This window comes from Lemur catta, chromosome 1, assembly GCF_020740605.2.
Source record: "Lemur catta isolate mLemCat1 chromosome 1, mLemCat1.pri, whole genome shotgun sequence".
NCBI lineage: Eukaryota > Metazoa > Chordata > Mammalia > Primates > Lemuridae > Lemur > Lemur catta.
This window is the reverse complement of record NC_059128.1, coordinates 117,008,709-117,032,512: the sequence shown is the minus strand read 5'-3', so window position 1 is coordinate 117,032,512 and position 23,804 is coordinate 117,008,709. Positions and strand designations below refer to the sequence as shown.

Below are 23,804 nucleotides of genomic sequence, written 5' to 3'. Positions count from 1 at the left end.
CGCTGCCGCACTGGGCGGGGGCGGGGCACTGCGGCGCGCACGGGGCCGACGGCCGCCCGCCGGGACGGCCTCCTGGGCCTTGGAGCGCCGGCGGCCGCCCGCCAGCCTCCGCCGCCCCGCCTCGCCGGCCTGGGCCAGCAGACTGTGCCTCTGCCCCGCCCCTCACCCCCGGATTGACGCTGAACGTTCTGCTGGGGGCTGGCCGGACTCCGCGCATCCGCCAATCGCCGGCTTCGCTGGGCGGACCCTAGGCCCCGTCGGGCGCCCCGACCAATCAGACGAGTCTTCCCGCCCATCTGGGGCCTCGCGAGCGCGTGAGTGGCCGGGCGTCTGCGGCGCGCGTCACTGTGCCGTGAGCCTTATGACAAAGCGGGAGCGTCGCTGAGAGCCAATGGGCGGCGGTGTGGAGCCGTCAGTCTGGGCGGTCTAAGCCAATGAGTGGCGACTTGCGGGGGCGTCACGGGCAGCAGCAGCGGACTTGGGCTGAGGTTCCCGGGCGGGCGGGCGCGGAGAGACGCGGGAAGCGGGGGCTGGGCGGGGGTCGCGGCGCCGCAGCTAGCGCAGCCAGCCCGAGGGGCCGCCGCCGCGACCGCCCAGCGCGCTCCGGGGCCGCCGGCCGCCGCCAGCACCCGCCGCGCCGCAGCTCCGGGACCGGCCCCGGCCGCCGCCGCCGCGATGGGCAACGCCGCCGCCGCCAAGAAGGGCAGCGAGCAGGAGAGCGGTGAGTGCCCGGCCGTGACCCCGATCCCGGCCCCGCTCTGCCAGCCCCCTCTCTGTCCATCACTGCCTGGCCCCTCCCCCCACGAGGCCCCCCCCATTCCTCTCTGCTTATCCCCAGCGCCCCTTGCCCCTGCCTGTCTAGGGCTGGGACCCGAAGGCCCGCAAAGGACCCCTCATAGGGGCCCCCTTGCTTATGCCCGTCCCCCACTGCAAAGACTGTGTCCCCCCCAGCTGTCACTACCAACCATGGCACGTATGACCGCTGGGGCCCCATGTCACCACTCCACCCCCTCCTTTCCTGACCCCTCTCCCCTCATACTAAACCCCCTACCTCCTCACTCACCTCTGCCACATGAGACCCACTGTCTGACCCCAACCCAGGTTTCTGCCACTTTGAAAGTGCAGTGGGTATGCCTCTGCACCGCAGGGAGCTTAGCCACTTGGTGACCACACCCCTCCCCCCTCCAGCCCCCGCCATCTTTCTCCTGCCCTTCCTCTCTTCACCTTATCACAGGCCCCCCTCAAACCCCTCCTGCCCCCCTTGAGCATTTCCCTGAGCCACCTCCATCATTGTTTTTCCCTTTTGTGTCACTTGGCATGGGGGACAGGATCTTTCTGGGTCCCTCTGCCCCTCTCTCATCCTGTCACTTTCTGTCACTCTGCTTCTGTGCTTGTGCTCACTCCTCCAAGCAAGCGTCTGTCCCTGGCTGGGGTAGCAGACTGTTTATGAACGTAGAGAACTGCTTCAGTGCTTCCAAAGCCAAGTTTGAGGTAGTCTTGCTGGGATTCATTGCATCCTCTCTCTTGTGTTGGGTGTGAGGGGGGATGGTGGTGGCAGAGCTCCCTCACATCTCCTGCTATGCTGTGAGCTCTAGGATCCTTGGGGGGGCCCTCAATAAATGGTTGTTTCACAACTGAGGTCATTCACCCAGTCCCCAGGGCTTCTTCACCGGCTCCTGTCTCGGGATAAAAAGTGTCTGAGTTTAGCAGGGCTCATTCGGCTTGAACTGGGATAGTTGGAAAGAGAACTTGGAAGGGGGGACAGTTGAGGAGAGTTGTGGGTGACATCTAGTGATTTGCTTTGCCAAGGGACAAATAGATTCTGATCATTCCCAGGGCTGAGCCAGAGAGAAGAAACCTGTTTCACCTCCTTTCCCCCAAATTATGTTGGCCTTTTCCAGGCAGCCAGAGAAAGAGATTCTGTATCTGGAGATGCCTTCAGAAATGGTCTTGAGCTACTTCCCCAATTCTTCCAGTTCTTAAATTGTCATCACTCCAAGCCTAAAGCTGGACTTCAGCTGGAATCCCCTTCCTGTTACCCAAAATTGTTAGAACTGAGAAGGAAGGCCCTGTCCAACTATGCCCTTCCCAGTTCTTGGTCTCAAACCCCAGCGTCGGAGTCCCCTGAGTACCCCTTCCCAGAAAGACATGGAAAAGGCATGAAAGCCGGGGAACTTTGTTCCCACATGGATTCAAATAGCAGAACTCAGAGTCACAGAGCAGCTATGAAGAGGCTTGACATGTCACCGATGGGCGGGGGACGGGGAGGCAAGTGCCCGTAGTTGAGTGCTTGATGACAGAGGAGCAGGTGGGTAGTGTCCAAAAAAGGTTTGGGCATGAGCTTGGAGGGGACTAGACAGAGGGGGAGGGGCCAGGCCCCCAGCAGGTGAGGCCGGCTGAGAGGTGGAAGGTGGAGGCAGACAGCTATATATTGCAGTGACTCGGTTGAAAGTTGGGGAGATGAAATAGTTCTGGAAAACCTTCAAGACCTATCAAACACATGTGGTGAGGGATAGAAAACCACACAAGGAAAAAGATCCCAGGAGAAAGATCAGAGGCTCCGGAAGGAACCACTAATTCTCTCAGAGCACAAGCTGGACACCCCAGAAATGAATGATCACAATAAAATAGAGCTACTATTTATTGGGCATCTAAGATGTGTCAGGCTAAATGGCATGTCACTCATGGGCAGGGGATGGGGCACATAGATATATCTCCTCTGGTGATTTTCAAAACAGTCTATTGTCCAAAATTTCCAAACCAGCTCTCTGAGTTTGACATAGATGATATCAGACAGTCAGGATTTACATCCAGATCTGTCTACCAGCAAACTTCCTGGACCCCAGAATTTCTCAACTCAGACCTTCTTAAGCCACCTCCCAGATTTTTTACTCTATTCACTTACTATTTTCTTAAATTAAAGTAATCAGAATTTTACTCACTTCTGTTCAGTTGTAAACTTTGAGCCCATGCTGAGTAATAATATAAATGAAATCATGGGATTGCTATGCCAGTTATATTCTCTCTGGTACACATCAAAATACAGTGTAACTAGATAAATGAAACATCCCTAAAATCATTTCATGTTCTGCCAATGGGACCATGGCACACTTTGGGAAATGCCCGAAGCTGTACTTCCTCACAGAGGCTCCCAGAGAAGGAAATAGGATGGGGAAGGAAGTCTCTCTTTGCTTCGAAGCCCTCTGATTCTGGGAGGATGGAGTTAGACAAAATGTGCCCTCTTGTAACCAGGGTGGGGCAGGGGTGGGGGCAGTAGCCAGGCCAGCCTGCAGGGGGCACCTGAATTTCATCTGCTAGATGCTAGCCCTCCTGGGGTCAGAAAAATGTCCAAGCCTTAGTAGGCACCAGTTAAGCATCTTGCAGTCCCCTGTGTTGCCATCTCTGCCAGGGCAGGACAGGGTCTGCCTTCTCCCAAGAGGGCAGAGATCTAGAATGGGCTCTGAGTCTGCTGAGAGAGCAGAGAAAAAAGACCAAGCCTCAGGCTCTGGCCAGAATGGAAGAATTGAGAGAGGGCAGCTGCCCCAGGAGGCCCCCAGGTCAGACAGCCAAGTAGGGTTCAGATCTTGGCTGGCAATACCTCCAGAAGCTGGCCCACAGGGGAAGAGGTAGAGCTGGTAAGAGGGAGGCCCTCAGAAGCCCCCTAAAACTCCAGAGACAAGCAGATCCTAGCATTAAGACCAAGGTGCCCCCAGGCGGTCCCTAGGTGGTAAGAACTGTTGCCCTCTAACATCCTATGGATGCCCGAGAGGGCCAAATGCCTTCTGTGCATTGGCAGTTGTATGGGTACCCAAGAGGGTCTTGTCAAAGCAGCTTTTCTCCTTTATCCCAAGCGGGTCAACAGAGGCTTGGAGGGTCCTACGTGCCCCTCTCCTGTACCCATGTCCTCCAGGTTGGGTTTTCTCTTCCTGCTCCCACCCCATGGCTCCCTGGCTCCCCCCTACAGACGGGGCTCTGGGGATGGGCAGCCAGACTGGTACGGCCGGTCTTATGAACCTTCCCAGCCACCGTAGTCCAGGTGCCCTGAGAGGAGGACTAAGTGATGGCTTCCAGCTCCAACAAGGGTGAGGCTGAGCCCTGTTGCTATAGCAACTTCCCAGGCACACTCTGCCCCTCAAGTCAGGAAGGGGCTGCCATAGGGTTTGGGGAGCAGGTGAAGAGGAGGAGTCTGTGGACCCCAGGCTGGTCCTGGAAACCCTTCCCTTAACACCCCTGGGCTGCATGGGATGGGGGTGGGAGAGATGGTCCACCCAGAGTGGGGGTCCAGCTTAGGGACAGTGGGGTGGTTCAGCCCAGTGTTGGGGTCCAACTCAGACTGGGGGGGCCATCCAGTCCAGAATGGGGGTTGGTCCCATCCAGTGTGGGGGTCCAGCTCAGTCTGGAGGATGTTGCAGCCCAGAGCAGGGGATCTAGGCTAGACTGGAGGGCTCGGCCGGCCCGGAGTAGGGGTCCCAGCCCGGGCTGGGCATTCCTGCCCTAGAATTTCCAGGACAGCCAGGTTTTGGAGGGCAGAAAGTCTAAGATTGTTGTCTGAAAGAGGTGGTTCTGGAGGCTGGGCTCCTTCTGAGGGAGCCCCTAAGCCCCTTGCCCAAATTTATGTTCCACTGTCGCAATCCTCCATTCCCAGGGTGAATTTCTGGATTTCTGCCTTCTTTCTGTGGCCCTGGCTTTTCGAGGGATGTCTGGGATTTTCTCTGTGAACCCAAATGGAATCTGGACCAGAGTAGAGGCTGATACCTCCAGTGTGGGAGAGGTGGGCAGGGTGGCGGGCTCCACAGGCCAGCAGCTCCTCTACCACTTCCTGTTGCCAGCAGAGACTATGGGTGCCGGGCACTCTCAAAGAGGTTGCCACTGGCCCTCTGCTTTTGGGATCTGGAAAGAAGGAGAAAGATGGTAAGGCTGCTTCCCCCTCCCCCATCCCTGGGTTTAGCCATTCGTTTCCGGTTTGGACTTTCATGACTGAGAGCAGAGCCAAGAACAGGGCAAGGTTTGACAGAGGCCAAGGACATCGCAGGATGCCGTTCCCCTCTCCACCCCCGCATAGGAGCAAGACAGATGTACCCATTTCTCATTCAGGATAGCAGGATTTGGGGGCTCCACATTGAGAGGGAGTTCAGGGGAGGAGATAGGTTGGCTCTTGTAGACCCCCTCCTACCCCCAGCCTTTCTCTCCAGCTATTCTTTCAGCCAATTAAAGGAGCTCTGGGGCCTTTTTAGCCCGCAGGGAGTTTCTCTTTTTGTTGCCTGAGTCTAAGCCTTAACTCCTTCCCCTCTGCCCGGTGGGCACTGCCCTGGGCACCTTTGGTGCTGTCCTCTGGACAGTGCAGCACCCACTGAGGAAGGCAGGGCCTGGCATCCCCGGAGCAATGAAGTCCCTGGAAAGGAAACTTAGCTTCAGCGCCCCACCCCGGGGCACGTGGGACAGCCAGGGAGACACCCTCGAGAGAATCTTCCCACCACCTCCTCTGAAGGAGGGGCTCTGCAGACCTTGGCCAGCAGGGAGCAGGTACCTTTAAATGCTTCCGTGGCAACCAGCTCCTCCTCCCTGGTCCCCAGAGGCCTTTCCAAGGAAGCTGGCTTAGAGGCTCTGCGTTTTCCTGGTTCCCCAGCAAAGGGAAGATTCCAGGGAGAGTCCAGGGCAGCCTGGGATGGATCTGGGGTCAGGCAGCAGCCAGGGTGGGGACTCAGAGATCACCTTCCAGCTGTGGCTCCAGCTGTTCCTCTGGGCCTACCTGGCCATCCGTTTCCTGGGCTACCTGCGCCAAACCTTCTGGGGGCCTAAGCCACAGCCAGCACTCTGAGCCAGGAGCAGAAGGGCCCCAGATCACCCCATCCCACCCACTCTTTATTCCACCCCCTGCTGGAAGAGGCAGGAAGCAGAGGTGAGTGTGGGGGCTCCTGGCTGAGGTTCCCCGCCCCTTACCCCACTGTCCCTCTTTATCTGCCTGCTCCTCCTGGCTCTACCCGACCCCCCCCATCCCCCAATCTGGCAAGCCAACAGGGCTATAGTGGCACTAGAAGGGACATAGCCTGGGCCTTCCTGTGCTTTAAGAGGCCAGAGAAGGGCCATGCTGAAGCAGGGCACCCTGTGAAGCCACTCCGTGGGGTGCCAACAGACAGCCAGAGGCTCAGGGCCCACCGAGTCAGGGAAGAGCAGGATTCAGCAGTTCTCAGGGATGGCTAAGAGCAAAGGGGAAACAGGATCAAGCCTTCTCTTGCAAGCCCAGCTCCCCTCTGCCTCCTTGGGTGGGTGAAGGTAGAGTCTCAAGAAAATACCCTCCACCCTCCCCACCCAATCCAGAGTTCAGCATGGATCCTTTACAGGTTTCGGTGGGGGGGGGGGCGGTGTTTTACGTCAGAAAGGTTGTGCTAGCCTGGATGGGTAATGGCCCCAGGCTCAGAGAGGTCTCTGGACCAGGTGATGGCCCAGCCAGTCAGCAGCTTAGGACTGTTGGTTGCCTGTTCCCTCTCGGCCCGGTCCCTCTTTGTGGGGGCTTCCTGGCCACTATCTCTCCCCATCTGCCACCTGTCTAGCCCTGAGGAGGGCTGTTCTCTCTGTACACTGAAGGAGAGCCTTGAGGACAGTGAGGGGGAGGGGTGGCTTACCCACGTGGCTGTCTGGGATTCTTGGCAGGCAGATGACAGGCAACACAAAAGTGCAGGTGTGTGCAGGGCCCCTCAGGGTGGCAGCCGTCCCAGGAACAGCAGGGGGTTGAGGACAGCTCTGTCTATAGGCCACCCTGGTACATTGGGACCAACAGCTGATCCAGTAGTGAAGCAGTTAATCCTGTGGGCAGTGGAGTCAGGCAGGTGACCTAAGTCCTGATCAGTCTTCTCATCTGTACTATGGGAATGATAGCAGCTCCCACCTGGCAGAGTGTTCTCAATGAAGACTCAATGAAGCATTGAAAACACTCTGTGTGGGCTGACACCTTGTGACCCTAGGCGGTGGTTACAAGGACAACTCTGTAACGTAAGAATTCATCGGGCTGCACATTTAAGATTTTAGCACTCTGCCAGGTGCAGGGACTTGTGCCTGTAATCGTAGCACTCTGGGAGGCTGTAGGAGGATTACTTGAGGCCAGGAGTTCAAAACCAGGCTGAGCAAGAGTGAGACCCTGTCTCTACAAAAAATAGAAAAATTAGCTGGGCATGGTGGCGTTTGTAGTCCCAGTTACTCAGGAGGGTGAGGCAGGAGGATCAGTTGAGTCCAGAAGTTTGAGGCTGCAGTGAACTGCACTCTAGCCCGGGTGACAGAGCGAGACTCTGGCTAAAAAAAAAAAAAAAAAAAAAGATTCAAGCACTGAATGCACCCGTTTTGGAATTTTTTTTTTTTTTTTAGACAGGCTTTCTGTTGCCTGGGCTACAGTGCACTGGAGTCATCATAGCTCACTGCAGCCTCGAACTCCTGGGCTCAAGCGATCCTCCTGAGTAGCTGAGACTCCAGGCACATGCCGCTACGCCTGGCTCCCCCTGTATTTTGTACCTCAATTTCTAAAATTACTTAAAACTCAAATGAATAGCTGACATTTCTATAGCACTAACCTCATGCCGGCCACTGTCCAGCCCCCTTTGCCAAGATGAACTCAATCAATCCTCAGAACTACCCTGCAAGGTCTTTGCTCTCATCATCCCGATTTTACAGATGAGGAAAACTGAGGCCCAGAGAGGTGAGGTTAGTTGCCTAAAGTCACATAGTTTGTCTAAGACCAGGCTGCGATCGGAACTCGATATTGTCCCAGGGTCCTGGCCCTTAGCCACTTTGCTGAGCCGCCTCTCGGCGCAGGCAAGAATGACCGTTTCAGGCCATATTTTCCTGGGTTGTTAAGTGAGGAGAAAGGATGAGGTAGTGTAGGTGAAGCAGCCGGCCTAGGATCTACCAGGGAAGTCTTTGACGATACTGGATGGTGATGTTCTGCTCAGGGTGCTAGGGGGCGGAGGGGGCTCCAGGCAAGGCTTCCCTTGAATCAGCTCTGGAGCGAAGTCCCCGCAATGGGCAAAGAGAGGAACAGAGCCAGCTGGGGGCCAAGGCGACAGCTGAGCCCCCCAAGGGCGCCTGCTACCTGAGCCCCGAAGGCCTCCACCCCGAGGTCCAGCCTCCCCAGAGAAGGGGCCGGAGAAGCCGCCAAATCCCGAGGCTATAAATACCTCGGCTGGCGTCGTCCCTGGCCGTGGAATGTTGGTCAGAACTGGGGCGAGTGGGGGTGGGCTGGCCGGGGTGCCTTTCTCTGTTCCCCTGGGAGCAGCCCCTGAGTCTCCCTGTACCCCATTTTGGATGGGGTGGAGGCTGGATCCCACCTCTCTGTGGTAAGGGGGCCCCAGGCCGGGGCCCAGATCAGGGCCCCCCAGGCTGCCTGCAGGCTCGGCCAGGCACCCGGAGGCATTGGGAAAAGGTTGGGCTCTGGGTTGAGGCAGCTGCACCCCACTTTCCACAAATGAGCGTCTCCCCAGAAATGACTTGAGTCCGCCCTGATGAGAATGGGGTCTCCATCTAACCCTCCCCTTTCTTCCTTTCAGTGAAAGAGTTTTTAGCTAAAGCCAAAGAAGATTTTCTTAAAAAATGGGAAAATCCCGCTCAGGTAAGCCCACCAGGCACAGAGCCCTGGGAGGGGTGAGCCAACGGCCCCCAGTCCCCTGACTGCGTCCCTGTGACACAACTAGAATTTCAGCGCATTGTGGGCTCCAGACCTTCCCCCAGTCACTCCCTAGATACCCATGGGGGCTCCTGGGTGGAGCCATCTAATTGCCCTCTGCCAGGCTCCCCCACCCCAGTGGCCCCTTCCAACTGGCTGCCCCTGCCCCCCGCACAGCTGCCAGCAGCTCCTGGGCCCCAGGCCAGGGCCGGATCTGGCCCCTGCCACCCGCCTTGAGGAATGCGCCCTCTGCCATCTTGTCCTCAGCCTGCTCACCCCATGTGCTCCCTGGGGCCCCCTTTGTTGGTGGTGGAGGAGACGCCCCAGACCTGGGCCCAGCAGGCCGCAGGGAAGGGGCATCCCTGACCCTCTGGACCCCTCCACCCACAGAATACAGCCCATTTGGATCACTTTGAACGAATCAAGACCCTGGGCACAGGTTCCTTCGGCCGGGTGATGCTGGTGAAACACAAGGAGACGGGGAACCACTATGCTATGAAGATCCTTGACAAACAGAAGGTGAGACCTGCCCTGCCACGCATTCCCTGTCTTGCCTCCACCAGGCCCTTGCTCCGACTGTGCCCACCACTTTCCCGCTCACCAGCTATTCCCCAGTCCCCTTAGTGTCCCCTTAGACCCAGGGACTAGAAGGCCCCTGTGCTGCCTTCCCAAGTCACCCCCTCCAGGCCAGCCACCAGTGCAAAGCCAGGCCCTGGGACACAAGGTCAGACACCAGCTGGTGTGGAGGAGGCCAGAAGTCCTCCTGCGGGAAGCAGCATTTTCATAGATATTCTTTGCATAAGTATTTTTGAGAGCAGCACCATCCAACAGAGATGTAACCCAAGCCACAGAAGGGATTTTAAATTTTCTAGTTGCTCCATCAAAAAAGGAAAGAGCCGGGGCATGTTGGTGTACACCTGTAGTCCCAGCCACTTGGGAGGCTAAAGATGGGAGGATCCCTTGAACCCAGGAGTTTGAGGCTGCAGTGAGCTGTGATCGCACCACTGCACTCCACCTTAGGCGACAGAGTGAGACTCTGTCTCAGGAAAAAAAAAAAACCTGGGAAATGAGGCCGGGCATGGTGGCATGCACCTGTTGTCCCAATGGCTTGAGGCCGGGAGTTCCAATCCAGCCTAGGCAACATAGTGAGACCCCCATCTCTAAAACAAGCAAAATTTTTTTAATTAAAAAAGTAAACAGACGGGCTCGGCGCAGTGGCTCAGGCCTGTAATACCTGCACTTTGGGAGGCCGAGGCTGGAAGGTCGCTTGAGGCCAAGAGTTCAAGACCAGCCTGGGCAACATAGCGAGACCCCCATCTCTACAAAAAATTTTTTAAAAGTAAAAAGAAACAGGTGAGATTCATTTTAACAGTGTGTTTTAATTAAGTCAGTATGTCTACACTATTACCATTTCCACATTATCAATGTGAAAATATCATTAATGAGACATTTTCCATTCCTTTTTGTGTGTGTGTGTGTGTGTGCTAAAGTGTCTTCAAAATCCAGTGTCTATTCTATAGAACAGGTCTCCAATCAGCTGGTAAATTTTCTCTGGAAAGAGAAGAAAAAGTACAAAAGATGAACAAGCACATTTGGGTGCCAGAGCTGTCCTAGCCGTGTTTACAAGTTATCCAGGACCTACACCGAGTATCAGTTTCTAAACTTTTGTTGTAGATACTTAATTTTTTTCTTTTTTTTTTGGTAAGAAAAAGTCTTGCTTTGTCACCCAGGCTAGAGTGCAGTGGCACGATCAAAACTTGAAATTTGGTTCCCTAGCTAAGTGGCCACATTTCAAGGGCTTAGTGGCCACCTGTGGCTGGTGGGAATTGAGCCATGCCGGTGTAGACCCTGAGGACACAGCTGGGTGAGCAAAGTGGTTCACGGCCAACCAGGGGGCCAGGCTGCCTATGTGTGACAACCCAGCCTGACGTCAGCTAGCTGTGTGACCTTGGGCAAGTCACTTCCCCTCTCTGTGCCTGGGCTTCCAAACTGGTGTGCTCACAGCATGTCCCTCTCGGGCCTTCTGTCACAATTCAACTGGAAACTACGTGCAAGGTGCCTGCCTGTGTGGGGACAGCTGATGGCCGAGGGGGAATTATTAGCCGGAGGTTCGGGTTCATGTGTGCAGGGTTCGAGACAAGGGGAAGGTGGTTTCAGCTCAGCCGCCCCTTGCTCCAGGAAACCTTCTCAGAATCCCCTTTTCCCAGACTGCACCTTCTCTGGGCATCTGCAAGCCTGAGTGTCCCCCACCATGGCTCTGGCCCCTCTGGGCTGTGAGGCCCTGGACTCCATGCCATGTGAGGACAGCAGCCTCTGGCCTCCTCCTCGCTGTGTCCTCAGCACCCAGCCCAGGGCCCGACAGGCCACAGGCACACAAATGATTCCAGGTGAAGGGACCTGCCCAGCCCTGGCACCCCTAGTTCCAGGCATCAGGGGAAATGAGGCCCCTCTAACCCTGCTCTCCTCTCCCACCCACACAGGTGGTGAAACTGAAACAGATCGAGCACACCCTGAATGAAAAACGCATCCTGCAAGCAGTCAACTTTCCGTTCCTCGTCAAACTCGAGTTCTCCTTCAAGGTGGGGTCCAAGCGGCCAGGGATTGGGGTCACTGCATTGGGTCCCAGCCGTCGGGTACAGCCTCTCAGTTCCCAGGGCTGGGGTTCAGAACAAGGACAACCAGTGGCTGTCCACTTCTGGGGAAGAAGGAGATCCCCGCAGGAGGGATGCTGGGGCGCAGGGGTTAGGCAGGGGCTCCGGTAGACCCAAGCTCAGCTCCTGGGCCAGCCAATTTCTAGCTCCGTTTACCTTGTGCAAGTCACCCAACCTCAATAACATGCTTCAAAATCACCACCCCATTTGCAGCAAGACCCTTACCTATAGCCAAGAGCCTGGGTTCAGTTCCCAGTTCTCTACTTCCTGGATGCATGATCCCGGGCAAGGGACTGCATCTCCCTGAGCCTTAGTTTGCTCGTCTGTTAAATGGGAATCATAACAGCTTCCACCCAGGGGGATTCTCATGGCAGATCTGAGCACATCGCAAGCGCCCTTGGGAGCTGTTTTGGGTCCCATCCAAAGCTGTGGTCCTGAGAGCCAGGAAAGGCAACTCAGGGCCAGCTTCCTGAGTGTCCACCCCAGGCAGGCACACAAGCCTATGCTCAGAAGGACCCCACACCTGATTTAATGCCCTACTTCTGCCATCTTGAAATCTGTAGCAATTTTTTAACAAGGGGCCACAGATTTTTATTTTGGGCCCTGCAAGCTCTTTGGCCCATCCTGGTCCCATTTTCCAGGTGACAAAACTGTGGCCCCAAAAGCCTTACTCGGGCTCTCAGACATGAGCTACTAGAGTCCCCTCTTTCTCCAGCCAGGACACACTGGCCAGGTCCCTACCTGCCTCCAAGCTGGCTCACACTTTCACTCCCTATAACACAACAGGATCAGGGCTGCCCCTTCTTCGTGGGCAGGATGAGATTCAAAGTGAGGTTCAGCCATCATGGTGCCTGGCCCTTGGAACGTGCTTCGTACGGAAAGCCAGGATTATTGTTGTCGTTTAATATCTGAACACCTGCCAGGTGAGGACCCTGTGGCCCTCAGATGGGACCCAGGGCTCAGGGAATGGGGCCCTGATCAGCCATCGCTTCCCACAGGACAACACAAACTTATACATGGTCATGGAATACGTGCCTGGTGGGGAGATGTTCTCACATCTACGGCGGATTGGAAGGTTCAGGTAAGAGGGCCACCCCCAGCGATCCAGGCTCTCGGGGGTGCCCACCCACAGGCAGTGTCCCACCACCTGGGAACAGAGAGGAGTCCAGCACATTTGAACATTCAGGTGGTCACTTCAGGTCCCTGTGGGTTTTTGTTTCTGCTGTGCTGAGGAATATGCAATGTGTCAACTGCCACAAAACAAAACAGACAGACCAAACATGGTGACTTAGGTGTCAACATTTAAGTTGGCAAATCTATGCTTTTTTTTTTTTTTTTTTTTTTTGAGCACAGCTCAGCGGTGCAAGCTTGTAGTCCCAGCTCCTCAAAAGGCTGAGGTGGTTCTCACAGTTCTGGGGGGTGGGGGGTGGGGGTGCAAAAAAAAAAAAGGCGGCTGAGGCAGGAGGATCGCATGAGGCCATGAGTTCAAGACCAGCCTGGGCCACACAGCAAGACCCCGTCTCTTAATTAATTAACTAATTAAATTTATACTATTACTTTATTTTATAAACATAGTTACACTTTAAATACTGTAAAATACACAGATCTTCAATATTCCATTCCATGAGTTTTGACAATTGTATACCCCTAAGTAACCTCCACCCAAAACATCACATAGAACATTTCCATTACCCCAGAAAATTCTCTCAAATCCCTGTCCTTTCTGGCTCCAAACACCATGCATTTGTTGGCTCTGGGTTTGGACTTGACACAAACAGAATCATACAGTTCACGTTCTTTTGTGTCTTTCTTCTGTTGCTTGACAGAATCAGTTAGAAGTCCAGCCACCTCATTGAGTAGATCATAGCGTGTCCTGTTGGTGATGGTGGCATTGAGTGGTTTTCCCTTGTATGAATGCATCATAATCTGTGATTCCATTCTCCCAGTGATGGACATTCGAGCTGTTTCCAGTGTCAAGCTATCTATGAATATCTCTGCTTGTGCATTTTTGTCCATTTTTTTATTTTTTTTGTAAGAGATGGGGTCTTACTCTGTGGCCCAGGCTGGAGTGGAATGCAGTGGCAAGATCATAGCTCACTGCAACCTCAAACTCCTGGGCTCGTGTGATCCTCCTGCCTCAGCCTCCTGAGTAGCTGGGATTGCAGGTATGTGCCACTACGCCCGGGTAGTTTTTCTAATTTTTGTAGAGATGGGGTCTCACTATTTTGCCCAGGCTGGTCTTGAACTCCTGGGCTCAAGCAATCCTCCTGCCTCAGCTTCCCAGTTAGCTAGGACTGCAGGCATGTGCCACCATGCTAGCTAATTTTTTTATTTTTTGTAGACACAAAGTCTCGCTATGTTGCCCAGGCTGGTCTCAAACTCCTGGCCTCAAGCAATCCTCCTGCCTCAGCCTCCCAAGTAGCTGGGATTATGGCTAGAAGCTGCCATGCCCAGTTGCTTCTCCATTTCTGATAGCTGGACTGGGGGTGTCTTCCTCTGGGGATGGCTCCTCAGGCCCACCTGCTGGACCATTTGGGGGTGTAGCCACCGGCACTCACCTCCCTGCTTGTCCCCACCAGCGAGCCTCATGCCCGTTTCTACGCGGCCCAGATCGTCCTGACCTTCGAATACCTACACTCGCTGGATCTCATCTACCGGGACCTGAAGCCGGAGAACCTCCTCATTGACCAGCAGGGCTACATTCAGGTGCCCACCGGGCCAGGCGAGGGGCAGCCCCCAGTGGCCACAGCCTGGACCCTCCCTTCTGGCCAACCGCTCATTCTTGTGCCTGCAGGTGACGGACTTCGGTTTCGCCAAGCGAGTGAAGGGCCGCACCTGGACCTTGTGCGGAACCCCTGAGTACCTGGCCCCTGAGATTATCTTGAGCAAAGTAGGCATTCCCCCAGCCCACCCCTTCTCCTGAGGCCAGCTCCGCCCTCGGTCCCTCCTCACCCCACGCCCCCTCAACCCCATCTTGCTCCAGGGCTACAACAAGGCCGTGGACTGGTGGGCCCTGGGGGTTCTCATCTATGAGATGGCTGCTGGCTACCCGCCCTTCTTCGCCGACCAGCCCATCCAGATCTATGAGAAGATCGTCTCTGGGAAGGTGAGGCCCAGATGCCGGAAGGGACAAAGCAGACCCTTCCCCACCCGCCCATCCCACTGTCTGCGGATCCCTGCTTGTTGGAATAATCTAGAAGCTGATTAGAAGCCAGTTCCTCGAGCCACCTTGATGTCTAGCCCCTGACCCGCAGTGCCAGAATCCCAAGGGCTTCCAAAACCCCACTCTCATCGGAACTCCTTGGTCACAGAACTTGTGCTGCCCTGACACCAGGCCGTTCTCACCTTTGCTTGTCCCACATAGAGTGAGTTTTCACAAGTTTCAAGGCAGAGAAGCAAATTTGTTTGGTTCCCAGGTACCACTCCTGGCCCCACCAGGGAGTCCCATCGCTTGGGGTATGCCACCCACGCCTGCCCTCCAAGTGCAGACAGGGCCAGTTCTGAGGGTCTGGGCAAGGGGTGGCAGAACTGTCTGAGTTCTCGTCTACAAAGTGCAGCAAATGATCCCCATCTGCCAGGTCCTGGATTCACCCCCTCGGTCATACCCCGGGAGAGTGGCACCCCCGTGGGAGAGGTGAGGAAACTGAGGCTTGGAAAGGGAACGTGTCTGGTCCAGGATCACACCTCGGCGAGTAAGTGGAGGTGTCATTGTAAGTGAAGTTAAGTGGCAGCTCAGCCACCTCCCTCCACCTGGTCCAGCGCCTGGTGTGTGGGAGCTGCTGGTTGGCCCAGAGTCACTAGAAAACAGTGGGAACAGACGCAAGTTCAGCCTTGGGTGCACTGACCTGGCTGGAGATCCAGCTCTGCCACCTATTGGCTGTGAAACTTTGGGCAAGTCGCTTAGCTCCTCTGAGCTTCCTCATAGCCATCTGGGAACCAGGGAGCTAGCCATGTGCCCCTCAGGGAGGGTAGAAGTCACCAACTGCAAAGTGGGGCCACACTGGCTGGACACACACTCCGCATCACTACAAGGGAAAGATGAGGCATCTGCCACCAGGCAGAATAGAAATTCCCAGGAAATGGCCAAGAGTGGAAAAAAAGAAAAGAAACACCATAGAAGTTTCCATGGGGGAAGAGAGGAAGACGAGCATAACTCCCTTCTTTGTAGCATTTTTCCAAGTCCCACGCACCGTCGGTGGCATTATCTCCCTCAACCAACTCTGGGATATCTGCCCCATGTCAGAGAGACATGTGCAGGCCCAGAGAGGTTAAGGGCTGTGGCCAAGGTCACACAACTTGTAAGAGGCAGAGCAGGGACTAGAAGTTGTTTCTTGCAGCTGTCAATCCAGTGACTACTTGCATACAAGGCCGTGGGCTCAGAGCTTTAGGGGACACTTTCCAGAAGAGTTGAGCTGGGCCTTAAAAGAATGGAAGAGCCTTAACTATGAAGAGACAGGAGGAAAATTTTCTTCCTGCGTGAAGATTTCAGAAGTCTCCAGACCCCAGCAGAGCATCCTTAAGACGCAGCAGCTAAGGATGAAGTTCTGGAGTCCGATGGATCTGAGATGGAATTGCCCGTCCGCTCCTTCGTGTGACCTTGGGGGGCTGTTTAACCCCTCCAAGCCTCAGTTTCCTCTCTCTGAAATGAGAACCATCATAGCACTGGCTTTAGAGTAGTGGTTCTCGAAGGTGTCCCTCTCTGGCAGCAGCATTGCCAGGGTGTATATTAGAAACAGATTTCCAGGCCCCACCCAGCCTTTCTAAATCAGAAACCCCAGGGTTGGCCCAACGAGCTGTTTTTACAGGACTCCAGCAGGCACTCAAATCTAGGGGCCTCTGCCAGATTGGACTATGGGATGGAGCAGCCCCCTACCCTGTCTGTGTACCCCCTCCTCCAGGTGCGGTTCCCTTCCCACTTCAGCTCTGACTTGAAGGACCTACTTCGGAACCTCCTGCAGGTGGATCTCACCAAGCGCTTCGGGAACCTCAAGAACGGGGTCAATGATATCAAGAACCACAAGTGGTTTGCCACGACTGACTGGATTGCTATCTACCAGAGGAAGGTGGGCCTCCCCTCCTCCAGCATGCTGAGGGTTTGGGGGAGGCCAAGTGTGAGGGAGGACTGCCAGTGGAGAGATGAAAAGGGAAAAGACCACGGGTTCAGGGGCAACCTAGAGTAGGCAGCTTAGAGCCGTGGGGTCTAGAAATGGGATTCTGGGGTCATTTGGCCACTCGTGACCTTGGGCAAGAGATGCCTCTCTCTGAGAAGTAATTTCCCTTTTGGTGAGTTGGCTGAGATAAGAGTCTTGGATTAAGAAGAGTCACATCCTAATGCTAAGCTCAGACCTGGGTCAGAGTAAATATCTCTTGAATGTTAGGCCATTTGCATTTATTGTTGTAATAACAATTATGTTGACTACTGAGTCCTGGGTGGTTCTTGATCCCTCTCCAGGTGGAAGCTCCCTTCATACCAAAGTTTAAAGGCCCTGGTGACACGAGTAACTTTGACGACTATGAGGAGGAAGAGATCCGGGTGTCCATCAATGAGAAGTGTGGCAAGGAGTTTTCCGAGTTTTAGGGGTGTGCCTGTGGCCCCATGGGTTTTCTTTTCTTTTTTTCCTTTTTTTCTGGGGGGGGGGGTGGGAGGGTTGGATTGAACAGCCAGAGGGCCCCAGAGTTCCTTGCATCTAATTTCACCCCCACCCCACCCTCCAGGGTAGGGGGAGCAGGAAGCCCAGATATTTGGAGGGACAGAAACACCAGCTGCTCCCCCACTCTCCTTCGAGTCCTCCTGCACCCTCTACCACTTTTCCCTCCCTCCTCCCCGACACAACCCCCAGTCCACTTCTGCCTGTTTTAAATGAGTTTCTCAGCTCCAGTCAGACAAGGTCTTGCTGGTGTATCCAGGGATGGGCTGTGGAAAGAGGGGCCCAAACTTAACCTCCAGCCCCCACCACACCCCAACCCACCACAGGCACCCCTCACTAAGGGCAAATGAAGGAAAAGCCAACCTTCCCTTAGAGCAACCCTGCCTGCCTGGGAAGAAGAGATTTTAGTGACATGTTCAGTGGGCTGCTTGCTAGAATTTTTTAAGAAAAAACAAGTTAAAATCTTAAGTTCCACCAGTGCCTCCCTCCCCTCTTTCCTCTACACTCCCCCTCTCCCCAAATCCATTTGAACAAGGCTGGGAAGCAGATTGACTTTGTCAAGGGTGGCACTGGGGTTTGAACCTCTACCCTCAGCTGCTAATCTCCGCTGCCCCCTTTTGGGGTGGTGGTGGGGAGTCCTCTGCCAATCCTGCAAGGGTCTCAGTCCCTTTAGGAAGCCCCTACTCCCCTCCCCAACCGACCTTTCTTCACCCCTGGGCTTTGGGAGCCAGACACAGCAGCTGCCCCTCTCCCTGCCAAAGAGGAGTCACCCCCCTCCCAAAAAAAGGCAGAGGGGGAACCCCATGCCCAGAGTCTTTCCTCCCAGCAGCACTCCCCCCAAACTCCTTAATTTTATTCTCAGCCAGATACTAATGCCCAGCCTCTCAACTCAGTTGGGAAGGCAACCCTGCAAAAGGACATGGAAGGCAAAGTTCTCCTCTCCTAGTCCCCACCCCACGGCCCAGGGTTCAAGGCCAGGCTTGCTGGGGAGGGGCTGCCTGTTTTATTCACCCAGCAGCTTCTGGGGGCCCCCCAACCATCCTGGGCGCCCCTCCTCTAGCTTAGCCGACAACTGTCCGCACCTCTTCTTCCACCCCTCTGATTTGTGCTTTTTTCTCTCTCGATAGAAAAGTGGGGAGCCATCCCATTCATCCCTCTATTTGTCCCTCTCGTAACTTCTCCCTATCCCAGGAGGGGCTCTCAGGCCTAGGGTGGAGCCCCGGGTGGCCGCGGGGGCGATTCAACCTGTGTGCTCCAAAAGACGAGACTTCCTCTTGAACAGTGTGCTGTTGTAAACATATTTGAAAACTATTACCAATAAAGTTTTGTTTAAAAAAAAAAAGTGTCGCTGGTGTTCTCAACTTCGGTCACCCACCCACACACCCCCAGGGGGTTGGAAAGGGAATTTCGGACCCCAGCGTCCAGGCTGATCAGGCCCTGGCCTGGGGTCCTAGTGAAACCGGGTTTAACTGGAATTCCGCCACTCCTCCCGCCCCGCAGGAGAAGAGGACGCCAAACTGCCCTTTGACCCCCGGGTTAGGGGTCCCCAAATCTGCAGCGCGATCTCTCAGCGCCCAGCCCCGGGACGAGAGGGCGCTCTAGGGAGACGCTGAGGCCGGCGCGCCGGGAGGCCGAGCGGCAGCGGGGGCGGTCCAGGCGGGGGGAGTGAAGGGGGGAGACAGTGCGCGCCCCCCTCCCCGCAGCCAAAGCGCGGGACCAGGCGCGCCGGAAGGGCGGAGGGGGCGGCGGTAGCCCGAGGGTCTCCGCAGCGCCCTGCGAGCGCGCCGGCCCCGGCCCGCAGGCGGCGAGTTCCCGGTAAGTGCGGTCCCGAGAGCGGAGCGCGCCGGGGAGGCGTGGAGAGGGGGGCTGGGCGCCGGGGACGTCTGGGTCCCGCGCCCAATGGCTGGAGGGCGGCCGAGCACCGCCCGCCTGCCCTGCCCGCCCCCTCTCCCCTCCCCTCGGCACTCCCCTCCCCCTCCCCCGCCCGCCGCTTTCCCCCGCCCCCGCCCCGGCGCCAACTCTGCGGCGCCTCCTTAAAAAGCGCGCGGGAGTTGTAAGGGGGGGCCGGAGCGAGCCGGAGTGAGCGAGAGCGCAGGGTAAAGGGGGCGGACGGGGGGCCCGGGCTCCACCTTAAAAGCGGGCGCGTGGGGGTGGGAGGGAGGAAGGCGGGCGGCGGGGAGGAGGGAGAGAGGGAGGGAAGGAAGGGGGGCCGGAGTGTCCCGGGCGCAGGGCGCGCGTGCGGCGGCGGCGGCGGCGGCGGCGGCAGCGGCGGCGGGGAGGGGCCGGCCGCGCCGCGCTCCCCTCCTCCCTCCTCGCATCCCCGGCCCCGCGCGCGCCCAGCAGAAGCGGGGCTGTGTGTGCGTGCGTGCGAGTGAGTGAGTGTGTGCATATTTTTTTCTCTCTTTTCTTTCTCTCTCACTGTTTTTTTTTCTCTCTCTCGCTCCCTCTCTCTCTCTTTTTTTTTTTTTTTTGCAAAGAAACAGCAGCGCCGCCGCCGCCGCTCCGCCGAGGCGCTGCGCCCCCCGGGCGGGGAGGCGGAGGAGGCGGGCAGCGGCGGAGGGAGGGGAGCCGGGGAGGGGGGCGCCGCGCTGGGAGGGAGGCAGCGCGCACGGTGCAGCCGGGCCGGGCGGGAGGCATGGCGGGGCCCCCGGCCCTACCCCCGCCGGAGACGGCGGCGGCCGCCACCACGGCTGCCGCCGCCTCGTCGTCCGCCGCTTCCCCGCACTACCAAGAGTGGATCCTGGACACGATCGACTCGCTGCGCTCGCGCAAGGCGCGGCCGGACCTGGAGCGCATCTGCCGGATGGTGCGGCGGCGGCACGGCCCGGAGCCGGAGCGCACGCGCGCCGAGCTCGAGAAACTGATCCAGCAGCGCGCCGTGCTCCGGGTCAGCTACAAGGGGAGCATCTCGTACCGCAACGCGGCGCGCGTCCAGCCGCCCCGGCGCGGAGCCACCCCGCCGGCCCCGCCGCGCGCCCCCCGCGGGGGCCCTGCCGCCGCCGCCGCCGCCGCGCCGCCGCCCACGCCCGCCCCGCCGCCGCCGCCCGCGCCCGTCGCCGCCGCCGCCCCGGCCCGGGCGCCCCGCTCGGCCGCCGCCGCCGCCGCCGCTACAGCGCCCCCCTCGCCCGGCCCCGCGCAGCCTGGCCCCCGCGCGCAGCGGGCCGCGCCCCTGGTCGCGCCGCCGCCCGCGCCAGCCGCTCCCCCGGCAGTGGCGCCCCCAGCCGGCCCGCGCCGCGCCCCCCCTCCCGCCGTCGCCGCCCGGGAGCCGCCGCTGCCCCCGCCGCCACAGCCGCCGGCGCCGCCACAGCAGCAGCAGCAGCCGCCGCCGCCGCCGCAGCCACAGCCGCCGCCGGAGGGGGGCGCGGCGCGGGCCGGCGGCCCGGCGCGGCCCGTGAGCCTGCGGGAAGTCGTGCGCTACCTCGGGGGCAGCGGCGGCTCCGGAGGCCGCCTAACCCGCGGCCGCGTTCAGGGGCTGCTGGAGGAGGAGGCGGCAGCACGGGGCCGCCTGGAGCGCACCCGCCTCGGAGCGCTTGCGCTGCCCCGCGGGGACAGGCCCGGACGGGCGCCGCCGACCGCCAGCGCCCGCCCGTCTCGGAGCAAGGTGAGCGCGCCGGGGAGCCGGGGCGCCGCGCGGTGGGCAGGTGCGGGCGAAGTTGGTGGCGGGGGCGCGAGTCCCGGGAGGAACTGGGCGGCAGGTGGCTGAGGCTTTGCGCGCGTTCCCTGCGGGCTCAGCGTATGGTGACCTTGGCAAGTGACTTAATCTCCCCGAGCCTCAGTTTCCTCCGCTGTAAACGTGGCTTAATAACAGTAGCGACCCCTTGGGGTTGTTGAGCGAGTTTCGTGAGATTTAGTTGCTGAGGGTTTTACGAACACAGAGCCCCGGCACGGAGTGATGCGTAAAAGTTAGTCGGTATTGTTATTAAAGGTGGCGTTGGGCACACGACTCCGTCCCAGATCCCAGGGTCTGGGGCCAGGATTAGAGCAACTACTGATCTTGCCTGCTTCCCTCCTGCGCCCAGAGGGGTGGAGAAGAGCGAGTGCTTGAGAAAGAAGAGGAAGATGATGACGATGAAGACGAAGATGATGAAGACGACGTGTCCGAAAGCTCAGAAGTGCCCGACAGTGACCGTCCTTCAGGTGCTCAGCACCATCAACTTAATGGCGACCGGGGCCCTCAGAGTGCCAAGGAGAGGGTCAAGGAGTGGTCACCCTGTGGACCCCACCAGGGCCAGGATGAAGGGCGGGGACCAGCGCCGGGCAGCGGCACCCGCCAGGTGTTCTCCATGGCAGCCATGAATAAGGAGGGGGGATCAGGTGAGGAGTCACCTCTGGGTGGGGGTGCCAGGTGGGGACCAACACAGTCCTAAGACAAAGCCACAGGCAGCTGCTGTTTCTTTCCCAGCCTCTGTTGCCACCGGGCCAGATTCCCCATCCCCGGTGCCTTTGCCCCCAGGAAAACCAGCCCTCCCTGGGGCCGACGGGACCCCCTTTGGCTGTCTGTAAGTTGGGGTGTTTGAGACATGGGGGTGCTGCCCACGTGTGTGTGACAGCCAGAGGACCATCAGCGTTCACTGGTGGCCGTCTGTTTTGCTGCAGGCCCGGGCGCAAAGAGAAGCCGGCTGACCCCGTGGAGTGGACGGTGATGGATGTGGTAGAATATTTCACAGAAGCAGGCTTCCCCGAGCAGGCAACAGCTTTCCAAGAACAGGTGAGTTCCCAGCCCAGGACCACACAACACACACACACACACACACACAGCCTCAGCACGGGTGTGCTGTGACCCTGCTCTCTGTCCCCGTCCTGCCCAGGAAATTGATGGCAAGTCTTTGCTGCTAATGCAACGTACAGATGTGCTCACCGGCCTGTCCATCCGCCTGGGCCCAGCCCTGAAAATCTACGAGCACCACATCAAGGTGCTTCAGCAAGGCCACTTTGAGGACGATGATCCTGATGGCTTTCTAGGCTGAGCGCCCAGCCTTGCCCCTGCCCCAGCCCATTCCAACCCCCTCTCACCTAAGATCCCTCAGAGTCCAGGAGCTGGATGGGGTCTCCCTCAGCCCTCATAACAGATTCCAGGGAGGGGACACTCTCCCTTACTCATCTCTTTGCTTTGTGTCTCACACACACACCTGCCCCCCAGCTCATCAGTGTGGTTGGGGAGACAGTGGCCTGTTCCTTTCACCCCTGGAGGCCAATCCTCCCCCCAGCCCAGGACATTTTTGGAAAAAGAAAAAAAAAGGAATGGGGGGTGCTTCTCATCTCCCCAAGAACTTCTTCAGTCCAGCCAGTTGTTTCCTATATAAATGTTTTTTTCTGCCTGTTCATTTTGGTGGGTGGCCTTTCCTCCCTCCCCCTGCCGCCCACGCCCCTTCCCAGTCTGCCCTTGGCCTCAAGGGCAGCAGCTGGGATGGGGTCCCTGGGCCCTCCCTGCCCTCCCCTCTTTATTTCTGTTGGTTGTCGCTCCAGCTGGCTGTGTTGCTTTTTAATATTGCACCGAAGGTTTTTTAAATAAAATTTTAAAAAAAGGAAAAGGAAAATAAAAATGCCACAGAGTCCATTTTTTTATGAATGGGGTGGGGGGGGAGGGTGTTGAAGAGCCTCCTGGGAGATCTTAAGGTTAGAACAAAATTGTCTGGGCTGGTAGAAAGCCAAGTGAATGGGGCTGCCTCACAGCCTGCTGTGACAGTAAGGGCTCCAGGAGGGTGTGGACAGAACAGAGTCAGGCACACACAGTGGGTGCTCAAATGTTTGTTGAGTGACTAGCAGTTAACACTTTTTTTTTTTAAGAGACAGCGTCTCACTCTGTCACCTAGGCTGGATGATCAGAGCTTACTGCAGTTTCAAACTCCTGGGCTCCCTCCTCTGCTTCCTGAGTAGCTGGGACTGCAGTCCAGTGCCAGCATTTTTTTTGTTTGTTTTAGAGACAGGATCTGGCTATGTTGCCCAGGCTGGTCTTGAACTCCTGGTCTCAAGCGATCCTCCCTCCTCATTCTCCTGAGCAACTCCATGCTTTAAGAGCATTTTTCCTCAGTCGTCCTCCCTGTAGCTCTATGAAGCAAAGAATTCATAAAAAGCACCTTTACAGACGAGGCAGCGAAGATGCTAGCTCAGGGTCACCCAGGGCAGCGTCTGACACCTGTCTGAGTTCTTTCCTCACAGTCTTTAAATATAATGTCTTTGGCTTCATAGCTATGTAACTTGTCAGCCTGTGTATGCTAGAGAGAATCGAGTCTACAAATGTTGGGGGCAGGGGCCTGTTCTGGGACCATGATAGGATTTCCAGGGGTTCCTGCTCCTCTCCATAAAAGTAACAGAAAGGACTGGGCCATTAGATAAAATCACGGGATAGGAAAAAATTTCCAAGTTAAGACTTACAGTAGTAATAGCCACTACATCACAAATTTGTGCTAAGTTCTAACGCAGTTTCTCAACTCCATTAGAGTTAAAACAACAAAAAAAACATGTTCCTCGGGGTCAGAGAGTGGAGGTGGGACCTAGGGATCTTTCCTCTGTATACCTGTGCCCTGAGGTTTGGACGCACATTAGAAACCCTTCTTCTCTAGGAAATAGCCTTGGTGAAAGTTGCTGGCTCTGGGGCCACACCCCTGAGACGTGGTTGTCGCCCTGGGCTTGCCCCTCCTCCCCACCGCTAGGTTCCCCGGAGCGCGAGTGTGCGCAGCGGTTGCGCAGCGGTTGCGCAGCGGTTGCGCAGCGCGGATCAGAGCGGCGCGCCCCTCCCGCGTGTTGAAATTCAAGAGGCGAACTCCCCCAGCGCCAGGTGCGGGTGGAGAGGTCGAGGCAGGGGCGAGTTGGAGGGGCCTGCCCTCCCGGCCCAGAAAAGTCTGAGGCTCCCGA

The 23,804-nt window shown here is 57.2% G+C and overlaps 2 protein-coding genes across 3 annotated transcripts; both read left to right on the top strand.

Moving 5' to 3' along the window:
* The first annotated feature begins 458 nt into the window (after positions 1-458).
* On the top strand, positions 459-18,291 carry PRKACA (protein kinase cAMP-activated catalytic subunit alpha). 2 transcript variants are annotated; one of them, XM_045550746.1, is made up of 10 exons: positions 459-721; positions 8,535-8,596; positions 9,041-9,169; positions 11,131-11,229; positions 12,300-12,382; positions 13,881-14,007; positions 14,096-14,191; positions 14,285-14,407; positions 16,200-16,364; positions 16,754-18,291. In XM_045550746.1, exons 1-10 carry the CDS (start codon positions 676-678, stop codon positions 16,877-16,879), a joined length of 1,056 nt encoding a protein of 351 aa, XP_045406702.1. In that variant the 5' UTR covers positions 459-675; the 3' UTR covers positions 16,880-18,291. The 2 variants fall into 2 exon arrangements, with proteins under 2 accessions (XP_045406702.1, XP_045406710.1); XM_045550754.1 differs by lacking the exon at positions 459-721 and adding an exon at positions 5,881-5,899.
* Positions 18,292-19,246: 955 nt separating this feature from the next.
* SAMD1 (sterile alpha motif domain containing 1) lies at positions 19,247-22,492 on the top strand. The gene is made up of 5 exons (XM_045550735.1): positions 19,247-20,550; positions 20,969-21,263; positions 21,352-21,448; positions 21,546-21,657; positions 21,758-22,492. The coding sequence occupies exons 1-5, from the start codon at positions 19,585-19,587 to the stop codon at positions 21,914-21,916; spliced, it is 1,629 nt and encodes a 542-aa protein (XP_045406691.1). The 5' UTR covers positions 19,247-19,584; the 3' UTR covers positions 21,917-22,492.
* The last annotated feature ends 1,312 nt before the right edge of the window (positions 22,493-23,804 follow it).